Raw genomic sequence first — 23493 nt, 5'->3', positions numbered from 1 at the left:
TCACAACAGCAACTTAATCTTTATGAGTAGTTGACTTAAAAACATGTGTTTATAATGCCAGTTATTAAGTGGGTGGTAAATAAAATGTCATTTATTTCCTGCAGAACGTCTAGTAAATGTGAACCAGATAAGACAATATAGACAAAATCTGTATAGCAAAATTTTGTAATCATTTTATGGTATATCAATATAAATTATTGTTCACCAGACATGACATCAACGTGCACCTGGACCTCAGACCTACCGACAGTTGTAGTCTCAGCGACCATTTGACAGTCAGCATATATACTCAGATATATACACAGTACATTCAGCAGAATGCAAACACATTTGCTATAATGGTAACATTTATAAGCCTTTTCACAAAGCATGACAGAATATGTAGTCTCACTGAGCCCTGTACACATTATATTTATATAGTTTTGTTTTCATTTTGGTTTAACAGTTAAAATTCTAAACCAGATATGAAGCCAGTTCCAGATGTAACAGGATCAATATTTGGTACTGTGAGACTACTGGCAACATGACAACCAAGAGTATGACACTGACATGTTAGAGGGATATTCCACAATTTACTATTGATACTGAAATTGCATGGACACAGTGTTTTTTAATCGATAAAATCAAAATGTGAGCTTGTTGGAAGTCTGTGAAATTTCCCCGTTGTAAATATTTTGCAGCCATGATTTACTTTTACTGTTATTGAAGATCACTCATCTATTAAGGTTATGCTAAGTAAACATAGTGCACTGCATAATAAATGTGTTCGACTGAATCTGCTTTAGAGTCGAGATTGGTGGAAGACAACTGGAGAATCCTTGATATAAAACTAACAGAGCAATGAATAAGAATAAGACATTCATGTAATGAATCACATTAATAACAGACATTGAGTGAAAGAACTATAACAAATTAAACCTCAGCTTGGTGACGTGTAGGGTGCTTTCTGTACCGTGTGTGTACCTTTCTCTCAGGGGGATCCAAAGGTCTCCAGTTGTTGGCTCTGAGCTGGTGAAGCTCATCAAACTTGAGGCTTATGTTCTCAATTGACAGCTGAAGCATATCCCAAAAACCAGCAAGGTCTGAGGCCACAGGACGAGGGTGGGCACTGGGGTTCTACAGCAGTAAATGTAAAGAACATCACACTTAACACGTGTTTCATAGTTGAATCCTTGTAATGTATCAAACAACATCACCAATGTGAGTATCAAGTGGCTACCTGTAATAATGCTTCTGATAACATTTAATCCCACAAGTTTAAGCACCACCACCAACATCCTACATGAATTCACATATTAAATCTCCTTGTGATTGCTTTCTCTAGAGTCTAGAGCTATCACACAAGCAAACATTTAGAGATCAATTGTTTAATAGCTAGAGGCCGTCAACTGAATCTAGGAAACATCAGACCAGTGGGAATTTAACAAAGACGACAGGATGGAGAAAAAGGACAAATAAATCACAAAAGTATAACTGAACAATCAAATGGGAAAAACTGGGTTTAGCAAATTTGGGCAAATTTAAAGTGAAAAAACAAATAAATAAAAAACATTCAAAAATCTAGTTTGTTCAAAAAATAATTCCACAGAAGTGAAAGGTGACTACATTTTCCAATGTGAGTGAAGAAGTTTCACACTCACCAGGTTCTCCTCACACAGCTCCCTAAACTGTTGAAACTTCTGGGACATCAGAAGCTGAGCACTTCCTGCTGCACTTCTCATCTTCCCAAGGACTGTGAGCACAGAAAGAGTTTCTAAGGAGACTAACATAACCATCTGTTGGGAAAATGTACAACTTGTTCTTCTAAACGCATTGCATCTGCATCATCATGTGCTGAAATAAAGTAAATAATCTGCACTTATAAAGTACTTTTCTACCTATTGGTACCCAAAGAGCTTTACACTGCTTCAAATTCAGCTAATCGCACTGACAATCACACACACACACACACACACACACACACACACACACACACCAATGGAGGAGCTGCGATGATGCTAGCCTACACTGACCAGGAACAACTAAGCTGGGGTTCAGTGTCTTGCTCAAGGACAATTGGTGGACGACTGTTCTAGCTCCTGATTCTGATTAAAATTTTGGTCAGGACTGCATCATTTTATTTAAAATTTCTTATTCTTTAAATCTAAATGGATTCTCAATACACTTAGCACAAGGTCAAGGAATTAATATTGTATTAGGAAACAACGTAAATTACTGTTTTCATTTTGTAGTAGTCTTTTAAAATTTAAGGACAATAAAACATTCTATTACTCTGAGTGTTCACTATGTACGCAAACCCTAAAATGGGGTTGAGGAGTCACAAACAAAAATATTAGGGAAGCATAGCTCTATGTGATTAAATTTAACAGTGAAGAACTTTATTTTATTTTTTTTCTCAAACAGAAATTGACAAAGGTTATCTTGATTAAAAATGCTAACAGTACTAAAGATGTCGGATATATAATGATATTAACATGAAGAAACAGACAAAGACATACTGTCTTCAGGCAGGTTGTTCTCCTGCTGGTCGTGTTCTATCTGTTGACACCAACCCTCCATGCGGTCGGTCTCCGCCTGCAGCAGCTTCAGAAACCAGCGTCCATCTCTCTGACACACTGAGCGATGTACTACCTGCCATTCAAACACAGAGGCTTTCACAACACGTGTACATAAACTCTGTATATTCACTATTAAGTGAACAAAGCCAACAACATGGTAATATCATAAATGTCATATTTGTGTTAAGAGTTTATTTTTGGTCACTTACATAGATTCATTTTACATGAATTTGCAAAAAAAAAAAAAATCCTGATCAACGCCTAAAACATTTCTAGAACCCAGTTAAAGCTATTCGGTGAGTTTTTGCAAACATTTTTGTAGAAATATTGTCAAAAACCGATATAATGTAGACAGAAGTAGTTGAAGCCTCCTGTGAAGTTAGACTTATGGAACAGATATTCTCTTCCATTGTACCTCACTTGTAAGTCGCTTTGGATAAAAGCGTCTGCTAAATGACTAAATGTAAATGTTCTATACATTTTTGCTTGTATTTAACCAAAGAATTTCAATAATATTTGCTTGACTACTTGAAGTTTCCCTGCTTTTTATCTTTTGCAATTTATTTATTTTTTTGTCCTTTCAGCCTATCCTGTGAGTTCAGGGTCACCACAGCAGATAGTTTTGTCTGCATGTGGATTTGGCACAGTTTTTACGCTGGATGCCCTTCCTGACACAACCCTCCCAAATTTCTACCGGGCTTGGGACCGGCACTGCATGGCTGGGGATGGGGATGGGGATGGGGACTGTGTCGTGCTAGGGGTTCGACACACCGGACCAATCGTTAGCCAGAATTCGCCGACCCAGACTTTGCAGTGTATCACAAACCTTTGGTGTTTGTCGAATCCCCGCAAGCAGCTTGTTGGTCGATACGACACCATTTGAAACCCCAGAGATTGGTTAGCGAATCAGTGCACATGAAAAGACCAAGATGTTAACGTCAGTACAATTTGTGCTGTTTTTGTAAGTTTTTATAAGATAAGTCATCGAGTAAAAGTAGTTATAAACAGTCTGTGAAAGTCATTTAGTGGTGAGTTAGAGCTGTATGAAAAGAGTAAGCTAACAGCGCTTTGTTTACAGTTTGCATGGCCCAGGTCATCCTCTATCTCTGTGCAGGATATGCAGTGGTACATGCTGGTTGGCTCTTTCTTTTTGTTTGTGCTAGTGTCAATGTAACATGCCCTACTGCATCTCTGCTTTGCTTTCTATCCAACTCATTGGCTTTTTGGTAGATACAACTATGATCATGTCAAACCATTCTCTCATTATTTCTGTCACAGTGGAGCTCTGCTCTGACAACATGGGATCTTAATGTTGTCTAATATTTTGCGGACCCCTATTGTAAGTGACATTTCTTTCCTTCTGAGTTGAAGAAAGCTGTGTTTTCACTTTCAGAAACCAAGATCACTTCGTTCACTCTGAGTCAGTCACTGCAGTGACTCATTGGATAACCTAACCTGCTCATTGGCAGGTTTTCGTCAACAAATCTGGAGTTTCCCTTTGTCTACCCCTGCCCTGCAGGGTCACAACAACACTGAAACCCAATTTAGACAGTACAATAGGAATTTGTTAAACGATACTGGTGTTAACTGGTATTTTTTGTATCTCCCTGTACAACCTGTGTTAAACAGCAGGCATTTATCCTCCACAGAATTAAATCCTTACTCTCTCCATCTTTCTAACACTGCAAATTTGTTGACAACTGTCAGGTTTACAGTCAGTTATACTGCCACTACACTAGCCTACTGTAATCACTCTAAAACTGTGAACAGAAAATATGTGATGTTTTAGAAACACAACACACTGGTATGTGAAGAATCATTTCTGATGTATAAGATTGCACTGACAGATCATAAGGATAGACCCATTGAAAACAAAACATAACAAAAAAAGAAAAACAAACAAAAAAATATAACAAAAGCAAATTTCATTTAAAATTGCGAACTCTTTTACTGCTGTTTTGCACTCATTATATTCATCACGAGCAAGGACAAACGTAATGAGAAAACAGATGACAAATCATGTCTTGTTTGAATCACCAAACAGTTGAGTGTAGTGGTAATTGGATTAAAGACAATACTTGGTCAGGAAGCCACATTTTAGATGTTTTATGAAAAATAAAACAAGACAAATCCTGTATTTGTCATTTTCTCCCCTGGTAAAGGTTTAACAACTGTGTGCCTGTATCACAGAGACAAACTTGGAGCAGTGTAAAGACTTATTCACACATAATGCACATCCAGTTCAACTTATGTGCATACATGTTTAAGTGGTTTAAAGAAACAACGCAATACCAATGTGCTCTAAAAAGGTCAGAAAGGGTACCTGTCTTTAGAGATGAAGAATATCTTGTTATGGCTTATTAGCAAAAAACTTATAGTGCCTTGTGAAACAACAGAGTTGAACTAAAATCTCTGGTATTAAGGGACTACGTGCTAAATGTGTCGCTTCATTGATTCCAAAATGAAGTTGCAGTGTGCTATAATCCAAAAATTATTGTTCCCTACCAACTGTTTTTACCTTTGTAGTTTAGTTGCTTGGTAACGTTTAGGAGACAGGGTAATGGATCATATATGAAAAAGTAACGTAATCTCATCACAACCCACTTTAGAGAGACAGAGACACATCTATCACATCATCTCAAAAAGTAGACATAGGGTTATAACAGCAGCTGTTATAGATTAGATGTAATTGTGAACACAAATGTCAGATCTATCCAAAAATCCAAGAAACAGTGATGATACAGTATTTCATGTCTCTAATGAACACACATTAAATATACAAAGCAATGGTGGAAAAGATAATGGGAACATTGTTTTAATGACTGGTTGAACCTTTGGTAGCAATGACCATAATGACCTTGGGGAGGGTTGCGTCAGGAAGGGCATCCAGCGTAAAAACTGTGCCAAATCAACATGCGGACAATAATACGCTGTGGCGACCCTGAACTCATTTTCAGAGGCATTACTTACTTCGGCTGATGCTTGTGTACAGCACACTAACAATTTGTGAGTGGTTTAAAAAGTCAAGGCAGTTCTAAACCACACCTCCATTCATTTTCTATAAGTGGACTTCAGGTTTGTTAACATCTGACTCCAGTTGACATTAGCTGACTAGTGTTTCCACTACCTTTTCCACCATCACTCTGTAAGTTTAATGGGTGTGTACAGTTAAAACAGAGAAGATCAAGACTATTTGTGTTTTATCATCTTAGTTTTTGTGTTTGTTGATTATTGACATTGTATATTCCACATAAATTAAATACTTTGAATGTTTTTTGCATTTTATATTGTTTCTGTGAGCTGCTTAACAAGGGAATTTCACCCTTGCGGGATCAATAAAGTTTGATCCTATCTTATTTTATTTAGGGAGCGGCCAAAAGAAAAAGAAGTGAAAATGTTAAAATGGTGGCTCTGCTCTTTCTTAACCATTGCAGAAGCAAATAGTGTTCCCTAACAGCTACCCTGTGTCTACCTGCTGCTCGGTGCTGAGCAGGTAGTGTAGTGTGTTCACCAGAGCCTTTTCTCTGATGCTGAGGACGCAAAAACTTTGTCAAATTTAAAATTAAAACAATGAGCTCCATCTAAACTGAAGAATTGAACATCAATAAACCTGTTCTTATGTCAATGAATAAAATTGTACATACCTCCAGTAAAGCAGAGCTGTTGAAGTTGACATCAAGCGTGTCATCTGTTACACTATCTATCCACGGATCTGGAGGGGGGAGGATGGATGGGTCAAAGCCCACGTCCTCATATTCATCAGAGGCACAGGCGTGGTAATGATTCCCTGAGCCCTGGATGCTGACAGTAGAGGGGGTCGCATCATGGGAGTATTGTCGAGAGATGGCACCAGATGACAAGAGTTCTATGTCAGTGTCTGGGGAGTCCAGAGGGGTATCCAGCAGGTCAGGCATGTCCAGATCTGCCTAAATAGGATTGCAAATAAATCCCAATAACTGACTGAAAAAAGGTTCTTTTAGTAATATAAGTCTATGTTGACCACTAGAGGTCTATCTGCTCTCCTAACTATTTTCAGTAAGATGGGGGTTGGACAGAACTCGTGTATTATTGTGGTCAAGGTCTGTATTTATGGGCTCTCATTTCCTGTTTTAGGAAACAGGATAGGATCTTTTTCTTTGTTAGGATATTTTTCTTGAGCAGAAGTCAATTTTTTGGCATCTCTGACATTCCCAGGACCAAATAAATGTGTTTATGCTGGTGTAGAAGGAGAGACAAGGCAAAGGGTGCTTTTATGCTGATAAGGTGGTACAATCATTATGGAGCAGAGTTGCATTTTTGTAAGAAGCTATTAAGATCTATCATTGCAATCACAGAGGCTTAGTTTTTTAAAGTTCCTGTCCTACAACTTCAGAACAGAGGAAGGAAGCCAAAACATGGTAGTGTACGCATAAGATTAAAGATTCTGAACAAATTAAACTTTTAGCACTCTCAGCCACTGATAGGCTGGTATATCAAAAAAGTCAATGGTCTTTTATGTACAGGAAATTTAGAAGAATGCAATACTGTGTGGGAGAAGGTAATAATTTGATCTAAGCTCAGTTGAAAACAAAACAGCACTTATAGAAGCCTACCTGTACAGCTGCTGTCACACTGTTGGACCGCTGGAAACGACGGTACCTGACCACCAGAGCAGAGCAAAGATTCCATAAGGACAAGGCTCTTTTCTTCCAAATTTTAAACAAACAAGTAAAATCAGAATCAGCTTTATTGGCAATCTATACAAACACATACAAGGAATTTTCTTTGGTCGTTGATAACTTTGAATGACATATTAAACGATGTAGACAAGATAAAGAACAATAACAGACGAAAACATTAGACTAACACAGACAATAAATGAAAGTAGCTACAAATAAGTTGTGATCCTGGAAATGGTTACCAAATAAGGACTCTAAAGTTCGAGAAGCTGGAGGATGAGGAAACTTGGAGGAGCCGGGTGAGTGGGAGGAATAGTCCGATCTGAGTGGCATGGACATGGAGCCACAGCCTCACCATCAGTTTCAAGCATAGATGGGTTTATACTGTAAATGTATTTGAGCAAACTAGAACTACGTATCCCTGATAAGGTATTTGGGAATTTATCATCAGAGTCGTGGCCAAGGGCTAGATATCAGTAGGAAAGACTACATTTATAAACAGATTACCTTTCCTTGCATGCTCTGAAATCAAATGTTCATCCATGTTTACATGCACTGCAGATGTGTGTCTCACCCTCTGTCATCTTCCACTTGCACCCCAACAGAAGTGAACCTAGATGAGTCATCTGGATCTAGAATCTCCTCAGGTCCATCCACCTACAGGAAACAGACATGATCAATCCCCAGTTTAAATAAAGCATTAAACTGCTTGGACTTATTTATGTTTGGATTTTATAATTTTTAAAAGGGAAATTGACCAAAATGTATATGAGGGTCTACATAATGTGACTTAAGTCTAACTATTATTTCCTCATCTGTCTCTCCATGTGCTTTGCTGTCTCATAAATACCTGGATGCCTATGGAGAGACATTTGCCTTTCCTGAGTGCTTCTTTCCTGTATTCATCCCGGTGGTCTTCGATAACTGTCCCCCTGCTGAGGACTGAGGGGATGGGTGTGCTGACTGTCATGGTGCTGTTACTGACATGCTGACTGGCTGGTCCATGGACCTACACATAACATCAAGTACAGTGTGAATAGATCTTTCTATTCACAAAAATATGTCTAGGTCCAATAATTCTCATATTGGTGGCTATTCCAAAGTTACATTCTGTTTATTTTCACAAAGCAACAGTTTCAAAAGTTGTTCAATTAAAACCAACCCAAAAGCACCCACCTGTGCATTAGCAGCTTCTATGGCGGCTGTCAAAGCCTTCATACTGTCAATGCTTTCTGTTGAGTTACTGAGCCCTGATTGGATGGTCATGTCACCTCTCGGTCCTTCCTCTTCCATGTATGCATCCTGGTTGGTTAGAGAGGACATGGGACATTGCTTTTAAGATAACGTGTTCATTTGATATTTTATATTACAAGCTTAACTTATAACTCGCTAGCAGTTTGCAATTTTGTTGCAGTTGCCGTTAAGCTGTCACTAGGTAACGCTAATTTACTGAATATCAAATAAATGCAAGATCGATATGAAACATAATGTGTGTGTTTGCTCTCAGTCAGTGATGAAGCCGACAACACTCATGGTTTCATTATGAGGCTGGAGGCATCACTCTGTAACAATTATGGAAAATCAGTCTTTCAGTAGAGTAAAATGAAATGTTAAGCTGCACAAAAACTGACACATTTGATCCTAATGACAATAAATGTCTCATTTAAAACCATTGAAATTTGATCCCACATTTGTGTTAACTTAAACTAATGCATTCCTTTAGGTAAAGATTTCATTTTGGACCACTGGACTTTTATTTAAAATGTTTATATTTGTCCACCAGATGGCGCTACGTTTTCCAATTAAAAGCATGCAGAAACATTTCCCACTTTTTACGATTTTCTGCAAGGGTGCCTTGCTAATGAAATGACACATGATTCCTGATGTTAGACTGATGGTGTGTGTGTGTGTATAGTGCGTGTACCTAAATCCAAATTCAAGTGTTTTCTCTCAGTAGGCCACACTTTGTTTTGATTTTAAAAAAATGTTATGGGGGTGTGTTATGCAAACATTATGGCTTTTATAGGGTTAAAAATCCCAAAATACGATTAATATTTGATATGTATATTTCAAGCTGAAGTGGCTTTAAAAGACTGTGTTTTTTAAAGTGGAATAAATATTAATATATGACATTTTTACAGCAGTTTTTGGAAAAGGTGATTTTTTTTGTCATTAGGATGAAATGTTTTTTAAAGAACTTCATAAGGGTTAAATGACACAATAGCATGATTTTAACTTCAGGAACGTCAACTTTTGACGCCACAGGAGAGACTTTAAATACATGCAAAAAACTACATTAGAATTCTGGAAAACAACTTCAGGGCAACGTTACTTTAAGAAAAAACAACGGTTAATGTTAGGCACAAAAACTTCATCGTGAGGTTAAGTTAGAAGACAAATTACATTAAAACAATATGCTACAAAAAGTTATAATAGCAGACACGTACATCCTTACTATAGTAACCATGTGCGCTACATTGTGAAATACAACGTGTGCTTTAATTGTTATAAGGGCATCTAATAAACATAGTCACCACAGCCAGAAAATCTAAAGATTAAGTAAAGATTGTGCTATAAAGGAAACACTGAATAAATACACATTCATTCACTTTCATTCGAAGTGAAATGTTTATGTACTGTAGTAGTAGTATAGTGCTACCACCTTCTTCATAGAAGGGACTTTGGAGCAAGTGTGTGGTGTCGATTAACATGATCTCTGTGCAGTACCTGTGCAGACTCAGTGCTGCTCTGGGCTGTGATGGAGATATAGGGCTTGGAGGCCGTGGAGCAGGTGGAGTTTCGGGGTGGCACTGGTGGAGGGGTTTTCTTATAGGTGGTGATGCAAGATGAAACTACAAAGAATGAAAAAAGTAAAAAAAAAAGCAAAAGTAAATTAAAAAGAGAGAAGATGAGTTGTTAAAAGTTCTTTACAATTCTTAAGAGTATAGTTGAACTTGCAGACTCTGCACTCAGAACATCAGCGCCGTTCAGTATTACCGTTCCTGCAAGCATCAAAATCGCATTTAATTCTACATATGTTATTACACAAGATCAAGATATTTACGATTTTATTTTATTAAAGATGCAAGAAAAGGACACTTGAAGTGCATAGACATCTAGCTACTTCGACAAGTTGATCTGATTCCAGCCACACATTCTCTATTGTTTTATGTCATGGTCACAATTTTTTTCAGCCAGACTGTTTAATTTCGAAGAGGGAGCATTAGAGGAAACATATACTTCAACTTGTTTGTCTTTTTCTCTTATATTTAATAAAAGAGAAAGATCAAACATGCTGTTACTGTATGAGATTTGCTGTCATCCCACAGGACACATGCCCATAATAACAATGCAATCACAAGCTTGATTAAAATTCTGGGTATTCTCTGATGTGTTCTTCTTCAGCTCCATTATATTACCCAGAAGAATCATTCCACTTTTATTTAATCCACTCAACCATACATATTTAAGAAATCGCTAGGCATCAAAATGACCAGGATGCGTCATATACTGTTCACCAAAAACATACAGTATAAGGCACAATAACAAATATCAGTTCAATATCAGTTCGAATTTCATGACCCCCTAGATATCCTGAAAAGATCAAGGCTGTGGCCAACAGTAGTCAAATAAAACAAAAATGCATAGTTTGCAAATGTTAAGAGATTTACATACATGTGATCCTCAAGGAAGTAGTAAAATATTTCTGACAACAAAGCCCACATGGAATTATAGAATAAACCATACTGACTCAATTCAGAAAGATGGGATCCCACCTATTTCTTAACAAAAGCAATGTAAGATCCACTTTTTTATTTTATTTTGTTTAAGATCCAACATCTGTAAAACATGGATGTTTTAACAGTAGATCTCAGTGACAAAAAGTTATAAACTACTGTACTTCTAGACTAAAAATATTTTATTTATACTATGTATAACATCACTGACGTGAAAAGAATTTGATGTGCTTCAGCATCAAACTGTTAAAGTTGTTTATCATACATTTTTCTGTAAAATAAATGAGCATGTTTATATTTAAATGTGGAGACTAACAAGAAAAAACATGCTGTGCAGAAAGTCCAAACTGCATTCAGAATATCGTGTTATATATTGTTTTTGGACTAATACAGACTCCAGTGCAAAAGAACTGACCACAGATAGTCCGACCGACAGATGGACTAACTAAGCCTTTGTCATCAGAAACAGATGCCACTGCAAAAGATGGCTTCAGAGGAAAGGATGTCTAATGTCTCACTTCCTTGTTTCATCTCCCCCTTGTGTCTCTTCCTTGAATCTCTTAATGCATATTTAATGGCAGGCATTAAGTTGCAAGGAAACAAAACGAGAGAGGGAAACATAGATACAATTAAGGCCATTGTTGTGTACCCACAGACATGAGACTGATATCATGTCACCTTCATTTAAAGTTTGTTTTAAAACAACACAAAGATTTTCAGATGGCTGATATAATGTTGGATCATCCCAAATCATGTTTCAGTCGGCCTATTTCTACATTTTCAGTGACAACATTCCCCTTATAACAGTCATATGAAAGATAAAGTATTTAACTTTTTTTTTAATATTTATAGTAGAGATATGCTTCAAAATTTATTGTGGAGAAATGCTGTAACTGCCACCAGTGACACAGACTGACAGAACAGCAGTAGCAGCAAAACTTAGATATACCCCACTAAAGGTTTTTATGCAAGGTTCACTCTTCTGATTAGAGAATCGCAAGCCCGAAGCCCCACATGCTGACGTGAAAAGGATGCCTTGCTTGCATCTACAAGGTGCCACAGGTTTTGCCACAATGTCGATCTGAATCTGCAAGTGGATTGATATTATTGAATTGATTAATTAAAACTAGATTTTTTCCTAAATAGTTCATAGTATAGTTAGTGTTTTATTAAGTGCAGTTTTGATATTTAACAGTCACAAGTGCTACTTTGCTCTTCTCTGATTGAGACCAAATATCTGTTCTTCAAGTTGGTCCTGGCTGAGACAGGCAGAAAACAAAGCTACTAAGAAACAACCATAACCACAATCACCCTCCTCACCCTCATCATCATTCTCATCATCATAACAATAGTAATAGCAGCTTCAATCTATAAACAGACAACAAAGTCCCTGTAAAGAAACTAGAATTCAGGTGTGAAATAGTATGAGCATGTCACTAAAATGGGACACTAACATGATGTGGGATATGTGCAAACCATTCCTGATATTGTGCTCCATTATCACTAAGAGAAACTGCAGATAGCACATGGTTCCTGATAATAGCAATAATAATAGTAATAATGTGAACAGAGCCTAAACCTAATAAAAGCTCTAATCAGAACCAAAGTTTCATAGAGTTGCTGTCACTAGAAGTCAGATTTGATAACGGAAACATTTCTCTAAGTTAAGAGACAGTTTGTTAATCGTAATCCTTGTAATCACCAGCTGAGATAAACCAGATGTCAAGGCCCACGTCTGTCTTCAACCTCCTCTGTAGTTGTAATATTCAGACTTAAAAACAAACTTAGAGTATTAGCTGTAAGGGTACCTCAGGGCTAAACATGGAACATGAGGATAATGCTCATAGAGGGACGTATCCATTTAAATTAGTTGCAGTCTTCCTCCTCATTCCGGTCTTTGTTAAATCAGTCTTCCACAGAGTTGAACCCACCTCCTGTCCCTCTGCTCATATTGGAGCTGACTGAGCTGGCTTGTCGTAATTCCAGTGTTTCAGCAGAATATTCAGGTTGCTTTTGGACAGGGTCAGGGCAGCTCATCACTTGGATTTTGATGCATTTGCAAAATGCAAAAAGGCCGCTGGGGAAGTTTAGCCTCTTGCTCCTAGAAGTAAGCTCCTCTGACTGAGAGGTAACGTCAATCGTCTAACATCACTCTGCTGCAGCTCCACATTAGCAGTTACTGACATAACACACCAAAACTGTCGTAGTGTCATGAAATGGATTTTAATATGAGTAGGAACAGGTACATTTTCACTGTTTATTTAGTAAATGCGAGCAGACTAAACTAATACTGACCGTGATTCTAAGAACAACTTAAGTCCACTCAACAGCAAGAAACAAACAGGGACCAAAGCTCCTTCCAAAAATGTACTCAGGATGAAGTTCTCTAAAGATTGCTCTAATAGACAGGCATGAAACAACAATGAAGATGAAGCAAAGAGCCAGCAAAGAGTGAAGTGAAGAACAACCTTAAATAGTAATCAATACAAAATATGTTCGTGTTAGAATGACTGAAGCTGAGTGAGAATGAGTATAGGCCAAGCAAACAAGGTACGGTGGTCAAGTTGCACTGTATGGGTAAAGAAAAGGTAACTGGTCCTCCTGCAAGAACAACTTTTTATTCGTATAATGTTGTTACTGTGAGTCTTGTCCACACTGTACTACAATTCTGTTCTCAATTCACATTATCAGCACTTCCTAAAACAAAGCACAGCAATTTAAAATACACAATTCTACTCTGGAAAGTTTTCTAAGCATAATTTGTTTTCTCTTTACCAGAAGTTTACTCTTCTGGTAAACAGCAGTGTTAGAAGCAGGCTTATTGTAGTAGTCCATTACTTTGCTCAAGTAACTGGAAACAAACATGGTTTCCTTAACTCGTCAGGCAAACTCAAACTTCAAGCACAAACACTTCAGAGGCAGCCATGTGATGTAATTGAAGACGTCATCAGTACGCTTATAATTACGTTTCTTAATCTATCCAACCTCTACAGACACAATTAACAAAAAAAAAACCAAAACCAAACAACAAATACAGATAAATCTCGCTTAGGCTCTAACAAGCAGAAATATGTCATTCATGTTCTCAATTAATCCACCAGAAATGTTTGCGTTGTTACAGAGATGCAATGCTGTTTCCATAAAAACATACTCACATAGCACACAGACTTATTAGTTACTGTAATTATTCTTCATCTCTTGAGGGGCTGTGGATTAATACCCTGCTCAGCTGCATTCCAACACAGGACAGGGAGGACAAAATGTGTTGTGTAAAGAATCTAAATTTCTAATACTGTATGAATAAAGCTAAATTGAGCCTTGAGCAGTCTTAGTTAGACAAATAAAGGTTGGAACTCTGCCCTGGGGTTTGTCTGTGTGTTTACTATGGGTCCTTTGCTTTGTCAGTTAAACACATCTGTATGTAAATACTACACTTCTGTCTGAAATCCAGAAAGAATCTTTACACAGAGACAATCCCAAACAGTAATCAGTGCCTTGGTACATAAAGAATTGAGGAATAAAACTTCAAAGAACAGTTTCACACACTGGAAGCACAATAACTCAAGGCAAAACAATTAGTGAGTCTATCCATCAGTTATCATTTGGTGGCAGACAAATCTATGGAGTAGAATACATGGAATGTCTAGAAAAGCATCCATGCATGTTAATGTGATGTCTGGCCATTGCAGCTGCTTAAATTATCAGTTCTACGTCTGGCTACTTTTGACTATCAGAGATCAGCATACTGTGTAAAGGTGACCCCAGGAACTTGGAACAACTGTTAAATTGAGAACTATTAGCATGATATACTGATATTAAACAAAGGTAGTTTATTTGAGTCAAAATGCTGGTCCTTTGACATCAGGATACACACCTCAAATGATTCAGCTCAAATGTTCAGATGCACGAGAAGGATTATGTTTATGGTGAGCTATGTAAAACACTTTACTTTTCTTGCATCTCCCAAATCTCACTATGGGACACAACCTTTAATAGTGGACATCTGTAACAGTGGCCCTTCCTGGCCCCTCCATAGCTTAGATGCATTTATCTTGGCCAAGTGCCCATGACTCCAGTGGACTGCATCAATGTCAGATCACGGTCAGCTGCTCTGCTACATCCATCTCTCTATGAAAACTACAAAAAAATGTACCATTTAAATTTTACTAGTAAAAGTTTAATCCAGCAAATTTTACATCTTCCAATAAACAGTTGTTTATTGTTTGACTGAATAAAATTGGAGCTTAAAGGTTATACAGAAATTGATTTCATTAACATGCAATTCTGCCTATATAGAAAAAACATATTGTTAAATAAATATCCTGTTCATAATAGTATCATGAGGCATACTTACTGAGAGGTCATTTACATCTTAAAGATATTTTAGAATCTAATTTCTTGAAGTATCAAGGATTCCCTCTTTATTTCTGTGACATAAGTGCTGCTTTGATCACGTAACTGACAGACGAACAAATAATAATTTCTAATAGTTTTGAGGTCTTTATTCTGATCTGCAGACTTTCAAATTGTCAAATTTGTCATTTTTTGTGAGTGAGGATTTCTGGCAGCAGACTTGAAGCTTTGCTGTGTGGAATTCTTCTTTGTATAGTCATTTGACATTTTTGTGAATTAAATTTAATCACAAGCAGAATTGGGGTCTAATATGGCTGTTTTAGAGGCCTTACTGATGTTAATAATCAAATATCATGGATATGTCACTAATCAGTCTAAAAAAAGCAAAACATGATAAATTTGTGCAGTACGGAAGGTTTGGTGAATCTAATGTGTTACACTCATACATATGGATATGCATATAAGCATATGCATATATGCATATATATAAGCATATATGCATATAAGAATATGCATATATATAAGCAGGTATCCATATAAGCATATGAGCAATTGCAGAAATTTAAGACAAAAAATGAAAATGATTTTGCATAGATCCCAGGTTTTCAAAGTGGACAGGTTTAAAAATTCATCCGACTTTACAGTCATATAGAGCTTGCATCACCACCACAGCATAGAAACAGATAAGCAAACTGACATGTTTACTCCATGTGTACAACACACGAAGACAACCTTTGATGACGCAGAAAGGGCCATCTGTGTGAAATGTCAGGTTCATTGTTACAGTTAGTGCAGCAGGAAACCCTATAAAGTACCATCGTCTTATTTGGAACAGCTGTGAACCCACAAATGGAACGGCAATTCATTTTTTCTCCCTCCAAGGGAGTTTCCCTAGAGCAATTCTCTACTCATTAATGTACAGGACTGCTGTGCCCAACTCCAGTGCAGAATAAAAACAAGAAAGTAACTAAATCAGGTTTGACCTTGTCCCTTTCAAACCAGTGACCTTCATTTGTTTTAAGAAGAAGCCTCAGTCTTTCTCTAACCAATTAGACACATCCTGCACACTAAACAGATTTACTTGAAAATTAATTGTTTGCTTTTGAAGATTCATTCTCCTATTTTTACTCCGATCAGCCACAACATTAGCATTTAACTAGGACTAAAGATAAACTGAAAAAGTGCTGTTTAAAATTAATTTCACATGTAATTGATTCTGTTTTTCTCTTAAGTATGCCTTGTGTATGCCTCCTCAAAAAATTGAGACGGCTCTGGCCGTTTCTTGTAGAGGGCTTCAGTGTTCTTACCCCAGTCCAGTTTATTTTCAAACATTCCCAGGTATTTATAATCCTCCACAACTTCCACACTGTGAGCCTGAATAAAAACTGGAGCCACTAGTACCTTGGCCCTCCTCATATCCACAACCACTTTCTTTGTGTTTGCCACATTGAGCTGCAGATGGTTCTTCTCACAACATGTGTATACACCAAAGCCCTGTATTCAGAATTGTCAGCCCTACTGATACATCCAACTATGGCAGAGTCACCAGAAAACTTCTGAAGGTGGCACAATTTTGGAACCAAAATTCTAGATGCTGAGCGATGCTGTGTTTGACTTCAATCCAGAGAACGAGAGGATCACCTCTGAGAGGAAGGCTCTAATTGCCAAATAGCAGTTCAGAGTATCTGGCCTTCTTGGAGACTATGGGTGCGGACTCTAGAAGGTATGTCACGGCAAAAATGACAATATCTGGTCTTCAATTGTAATCAATAAAGAAGCTTTAACATCCAGGATGTCTTTTAGGGTTTTATTATCTTGCAAGAGAGAAGTACATCGACAGAGTTTCAATTCTCCATCCTATGCAGTTCTAAACTTCATACATCACACATTAGTTTTATAACCTTCTGTTGCTGGGCAGAACATTCTCCACCCTCAGGCTACTGCCCCCGGGCCTTTTCTCCTTTTATGGTAACCTTTTCTCTTTTCAGCACTTTGATAAATACATGTGAGCATGGAGTGAATCTGGGTCACGACAGTGTGGGATAGTCTGCTGTTAGACAATAACTGACCTTAGATCAGTTCTGCAAACACTTCAAGATAAAACATATAACGTATATGAGACATAGTTTGAACAACATTTTAAAAAATTTTCAAAAGCACACTGAGTACAAGTTACAACTACAAAACTACAAAACAATAAGATTGAAATTTAATAATTTAATCATACTTGATTTTACATCACAAGGTACCACCAGGGGACTTCCTAGTTCTGCTGGGGAACTCCAATGCTCATGTGGGCAACGATGGAGAGGAGTAACCCGGATGGGAGTGACTGGGAGGAACAGGCTACCTGATCTGAACCCGGGTGGTGCTTGGTTAATGGACTTCTGTTCTAGTCATGGATTGACGATAACAATATCTTGATCAAGCACACGCTATTCATAAGTGAAAATCTCAGGCCTCAGATTATTGATTATTAGTATTTTTTGATTTGTGGTCATATCTCGAGTGAAGAGAGGAGCAGAGCTGTCAACTGAACACACCTGGTGTGAGCTGGATTAGTTGGTGGGGGAGACTGCCGGAAATACGTGGTAAACCCAAACACGTAGTGAGGGTGTGCTGGGAATGCCTGGCTGAGGCTACCTCCCACCTCCGAAAGAATTTGTCCTGTTTTCTGGGGAAGGCCAGGTACATGGAATCCGAATGGCCCATGATTAAATTCTCCATTGTAGAAACTGCCACTCTCAGTTGTGGCCAGGTAGATAATGGTGCCATCTTGGTGGTATCCTGAGGACCTGCTGGTGGCCACCAGCATTTAAGGAGGGTGTCAGCTGAAGAAGGAGGCCATATGAGCATGGTTGGCCTAGGGATCTCTTGAAGCAGCAGATATGTACCAGCAGGCAATAAGGGCAGCTTAGGCAGTTGCAGATGGAAAACCACAAAAACTCAGGTGTGGTTGGAGTTTGGAAGGGCTATGGAGAAAGACTTTGAGTTTGCCTCAAGGACTTTCTGGCAAACTAACATAGGGCTCCAGAGCAGAAGGCAGGGCTTGGACCAGACTATACTCAGCAGTGCAACAGTTATGCAGCAGTGCATAACTGTTGGACATTGTTGGGCTGTCTTTGGTGACACGGCCGCTCTTATGGAGGACAGGTACAATACCTGTGGACTAGCACATTGGAGTGGGAGTTTCCATATTTAAAAAAGTGGACGGGAGGATGAATTCCAATTATCCGGGTGTCACACTCTTCAGCCTCCCTGGAAAACCCTATGCTGGGATACAGGAAAATAGTTTTTGACCAATTGTCAGACCTCAGATCAAGGAGGAACAATGCGGATTCCACCCTATCCATACACTAGTGGACCTTGCAAGACTATTGTAGGAGTCATGGGAGTATGTCCAATCCAGTCTACTTGTGTTTTGTGGACCTGTAGAAGGTTTATGACCATGTCCCTCAGGGAGTTTTACGAGGGGTATTGCAGAAGTCCCTGTATAACCAAAGTGAGAGTTGTGTCCATATTCTCAGTAAAACGCAAAATACTTTCCCAGTAGGTGTTGGCCTTCATCAGGGTTGTCCCTTGTCACTAATCCTGTTTATGATTTTGATGGAGAGAATTTCTAAGGTGCCTCTGGGGGACGGAGACTACTGAGACCGTAGATTTGGTCTATTATTTTGACATGTTGTTTTAAAGACAGCTATTATCAAAATTATTAATACAAATTAAAGAATAACTAGATAAATGGAGTTATCATTCTGCTGGATTTACTGATCGGATTTACTGAAGCTGTATCAACACTTATGGTTATTTATCCCTTTTATTAGATGCAACTTTCACGTGTAATTCTGATTCCTGTAGAAATATTTTGGTTTGATGGATCTCTGTGGAACTTTTTATGCACAAAGAACAAAAAAATTAACTTGAATCATAAAAATACACTTCAGGTTCAGTTTACCCATGTGCTGCATAACATGCAAGCACATTCAAGGCAGTGCAGACACCTAGACTGCCTAACATTGTAGAATATTTGCTGCATGTAACATTCAAATGCCGTTCAAATGTGTTTTGTGTTTTTGTGTCTTACTCTAGAATAAAGTCTACAGCAAGTGCTAAAAGCCTTCTTATAAACATATTCCCTAAAATTAAAACCCTTTTACCTTGTGTCTCTTAGAAACACACCTGTGTTAAAGGAAAAAACACATATACTGTACATTCAGACTAAACATCCATGTCTGCCTAGTATTGCCCAACCTGTGCTGCTCTGGATGGTCCTGACAGTGGTGGCAGATGTGCGTGGTGGGGAAGATGGCAACAAAAGCAGTGGTCTTCCTCCCTCTCCTTCCTCCTCTCCAGCACAGCCTTGATCAATCGCCCTCACATAGCTGTGGCTCCGCATTCGAAAGCATCCTGGCATAGGGAGTGTGTCCATGGTGTCCATGCTGTCCATGGCAGGCCCCATGGCCTGGGACTGCATCTCACTGTAGACCTGCTCACATACCTGCTCAATCTGCCCATTCACCTCCACCTCACTCAGCTGCAGGATGAGATGACATGAGGGGGAGAAAAGGCAGGAGAGGAGACAGAAAGGGGAAACAACATACAAGGTACAGTGAGCATTTTTAAAACTCATTTAATCATTTAAAGACAGATTAAAATAGGAGTGTATCTGTTCTGTAAGACATGATGCAGAATGCTCAAATCTCAGATGCCTCAAAGTAGATATGAAATTAGATGTTGCTTTCTTCCTTCTGGATGTGTAAGATGGCATGTTTAGTTGTGTGGATAATATCAGTCAATTAGCATATATTAAGGACATGATTTTGCTGTCCATGGGAGGAATTACGACTTTGTGCAACATATTGTTTGGTGCCACGTACACAATGTGGGTTGGTCAGTTTATAATTGGATACCTGTTTTTAAAACTGTGCTTCAAACTCCTAGTATACATGCTTGTGTCTAATCAGCTTGGTTTAAGCCTTTAACATATAAAAAGCAATCAGTTGAAGTATCAAGGTAACAGCATGCAATTGCTTAGTAGCCATTTCTTCCATTATTTATGATCCACAAAAAATCTAAATGCCACACTTCAAACCCCTTGAAGTAAAGCTAAAAGTTTTTTTCCTTGTAAATTCACTGTGTTGTGTCCAGAGGCCAAATTCCAAAAAGCTTTCATTTAATTTAATTTGATCATTCTTCCAATATTTATGAACCTAACTGTACATTTTCTCCTCTGGGCTACAACAGCTGTTATTAACTTTGTTTAGTACATTTGTACATCCAGAACAAAAAGGGCAGTTTTTTTTTATATTGTCAATCAGCCTGCATTTCCCACTTCTACAAACACACACATACACTAAAAAGAAATTTTCAGCAAGCAGCATTCTATATTTCTATAAAGTCACATAATCAGAATCAGATTTATTAGCCAAGTATGCTAACACATACAGAAATTTGATTCAGTCATTGCTCAAGGACACGTTCAAGGAATAACATTACAGACAATATGAAAGTGAGAAATATGGACAATGTTAGAATGGTCTAAAGAAGGCAGACCCTGGCGAAGTGTGTGTGAGACAGTTCCAACATAATTACTTGTATTTTAATCCTGCAATGTATTAGTAAGTGTGAGGTTTGCTGTTAATGAGTGTGATGGCCTGAGGAAAGAAACTGTTCTGGTGTCTTTGACATAAAGAGCTCTGTTGCACCTGTCAGAAGGGAGAAGCTGCAAGAGTTTGTGCTGAGCTGAAATCCACCAACAAAATGTGTCCGTTTGTACCAGGGCTGTCAAGGTGGTTCAGGATGTAATGCAGTCTTATGTTAACTGCATTGTCTACTGACCTGTTTGCCCAGTAGGCAAACTGCAGGGGGTCCAGCTTGGGCCCTGTGATGTTTTTTAGGTGGTTCCACACTAGTTTTTCAGAGGATTTCATAACCACAGCAGTCAAAGCGATTGGCCTCTGGTCCCTTAGTCCTGTGATAGTAGCTGTCTTAGGGGCTGGAATTATGATTGAATGTTCAAAGGTTGATGTGTCTTTACCAAGCTCCAATGATTTGATGAAGATTCCGGTGGAGATTGGGGCCAGTTGGTCAACATGGGCATTCAGAAAGGAGGGGTGGACCCTAACGGTTCCTGGAGACTTCCTAGTTTTGTGTCTGCTCACCTCCTCGTCAGATATCCTGAGGGCATCCAGGGTCTCTCGGGGGGGAGGTGGTGGGGTGAATACAGTCTGGGTGTCTAGAGGGGGGTGAAGGGGTGTGTATGCAGTCATGGTATCTGGAGCGGGAGGTAGGGGATGGAGTACACCTTGTGTGTCTTGAGTAGAAAGTACTGCGGTGGATACAGGTGAGGTGGTAGTGATCGCTGAGTGGGGGGTGTTTCTTTCAAACATGCAATAAAATGCATTCAGACTGACACCAGGTGGGGAAGGACTATAATTTGTAATGCCCTGCAAGAGTCTCCACACTGTTGTGGCATCACTGGCAGAAAAGCTGTTTTTTCAGGTTTTCAGCATAGCTTCTGTTTGCCACTTTGATCTCCTTGGTCAGTGAATTTCTGGCCTCTATAATCCTGTGAAGCTGTGTGAGTTTAGCTGTGAACCATAGCTTGCTGTAGCTATATGTGCGATAGGTCTTCGTTGGTACACACATCTTCACAAAAACTGACATATGATGTCACAGTGTCAATCATTTCATCCATCATTTTAGCTGTAGCCTCAAAAACACTCCAGTCTGTGCAGTCAAAGCAGTCCTGCACCTGCTCCTTTGCCTCTCTGCTCTTTACAGTTTTAACTAAAGGCTTTGCAGATTTTACCTTTTGCTTATAAGTTAGCAGGAGATGAACCATGCAGTGTTCTGAGTGACCCAGAGCTGCCCTGGGAACAGAGCGATATGCGTCTTTCAGTACACTGTAGCAGTGATCCAGTGTCTCTAGTGGTTCATGGTTCAGTTTTGCATTATTAAAATCCCCACGTACAATGACAATAGAGTGGGTGTTTTCACCCAAAACTGGTTATTTTCTCTGCTAAATGCTGCAGTGTGTCATTTACGTATGTCTGCGGTGAGATGTAAAAACCAACCAGTGCAAATGAGGAAAACTCTCGAGGAGAATAAAAGGGTTTACAGTTTACAAATAGAGTTTCTAGGTTCAGGCTACAGGATCTACTTAACACCGTGACATCGGTACACCAACTTTCACTGATATAAAAGCAACCTCTTCAACCTCTTCTCGTTTTCCCCAAAAGCTCTGTTACACAGTGCACTCTGTGCAGGTAAAAGCCTGGCAGCTGCAGTGCGTAATCCAGAATGGATGCACTGAGCCAGGTTTGAGTGAAGCAGAGTGAAGCATCAGAACGTGCAAAGTCAATATTTACTCAATTTAGAAGTAGCAGCTCATCCATGTTATTGTGCAGAGAGTGGGGATTGGCCAGGTGAACTAATCGGAGCGACGTGCAAAATCCACTCTGCCGCATCCTCACAATCTTGCCAGTGCGCTTCCCCCGTCTGTGTCGCCTCCAAGATCCATAGACAGCTGTTGCTCCCCCAACCAAGAAAGAGTTTCTGGATGTATGATGGCTGGTGAAACATTATCTGGAGTGGATGGTCTGATATTAAGCAGGTCATCTCTGGTGTATATAATTGGTTTTATAGTAGCCTAATACACAGATAATGCATAAAAATATACAAAACCCTAGAGAGCATTAGACAGAGGCGGCCGTCCGTGGCGCCAACGCAAGGTTTGTCAAAAATAAAAGAAAGTGGTAAATTTTACTTTGTAGTATATACAGTGGTATTTAAGGTGTCCTACTTTTTACTGTATTTGATCTAAAATGATCAATTGGGACATACTAGAAACATAAATGCATAAGTGTTGACAACCAACCTGACTGATGGTGCTCATGGCCCTCATGTAGCTTTCATTGCGTGAACGATATTGGGGGGAGGACAGCAGCGATTTGGGGTCAAGGAGGGTTTTGGGATCCAGGGTATCCAGGCTTCTATTGATAGAAACCTCACTGACTGCACGCAGGTAACTGTGGCTCCTGATCTGTAGTTTGGGAGAGTGCTCTGTCGAAATCCTGACAGAGGGACGATAAAGAAGAAGATTGTTCATACTTTAGATTTTGTTCTAAATTGTTTTTTTTTTTTAAAAACGGTCAAAAATAACAAAACAAATACTTTAGAAGCTTG

At 38.8% G+C, this 23493-nt stretch overlaps 1 protein-coding gene across 9 annotated transcripts in view; it reads right to left on the bottom strand.

Annotated features, from left to right (window-relative positions):
* dlgap1a (discs, large (Drosophila) homolog-associated protein 1a) overlaps positions 1-23493 on the bottom strand; it is a 90907-nt gene that overhangs the window by 16240 nt on the left and 51174 nt on the right. For 6 of the 9 annotated variants that reach the window (XM_067474968.1, XM_067474971.1, XM_067474966.1 and 3 more), the window contains 11 exons: positions 23186-23381; positions 19558-19840; positions 9944-10068; positions 8393-8518; positions 8067-8225; positions 7791-7873; positions 7151-7196; positions 6203-6484; positions 2499-2631; positions 1641-1732; positions 964-1116 (listed from right to left, as the gene is read on the bottom strand). In XM_067474968.1, coding sequence (XP_067331069.1) covers positions 964-1116; positions 1641-1732; positions 2499-2631; positions 6203-6484; positions 7151-7196; positions 7791-7873; positions 8067-8225; positions 8393-8518; positions 9944-10068; positions 19558-19840; positions 23186-23381 — 1678 coding nt within the window. Of the gene's footprint in view, positions 1-963; positions 1117-1640; positions 1733-2498; positions 2632-3384; positions 3415-6202; positions 6485-7150; positions 7197-7790; positions 7874-8066; positions 8226-8392; positions 8519-9943; positions 10069-19557; positions 19841-23185; positions 23382-23493 lie in introns of all 9 variants that reach the window. The other 3 variants (XM_067474974.1, XM_067474972.1, XM_067474973.1) reach the window with 1 other exon arrangement.

The sequence above is a fragment of the Channa argus genome, chromosome 14, assembly GCF_033026475.1.
Source record: "Channa argus isolate prfri chromosome 14, Channa argus male v1.0, whole genome shotgun sequence".
NCBI lineage: Eukaryota > Metazoa > Chordata > Actinopteri > Anabantiformes > Channidae > Channa > Channa argus.
The sequence above is the reverse complement of the archived record's forward strand: the minus strand, read 5'-3'. Positions and strand labels throughout refer to the sequence as shown.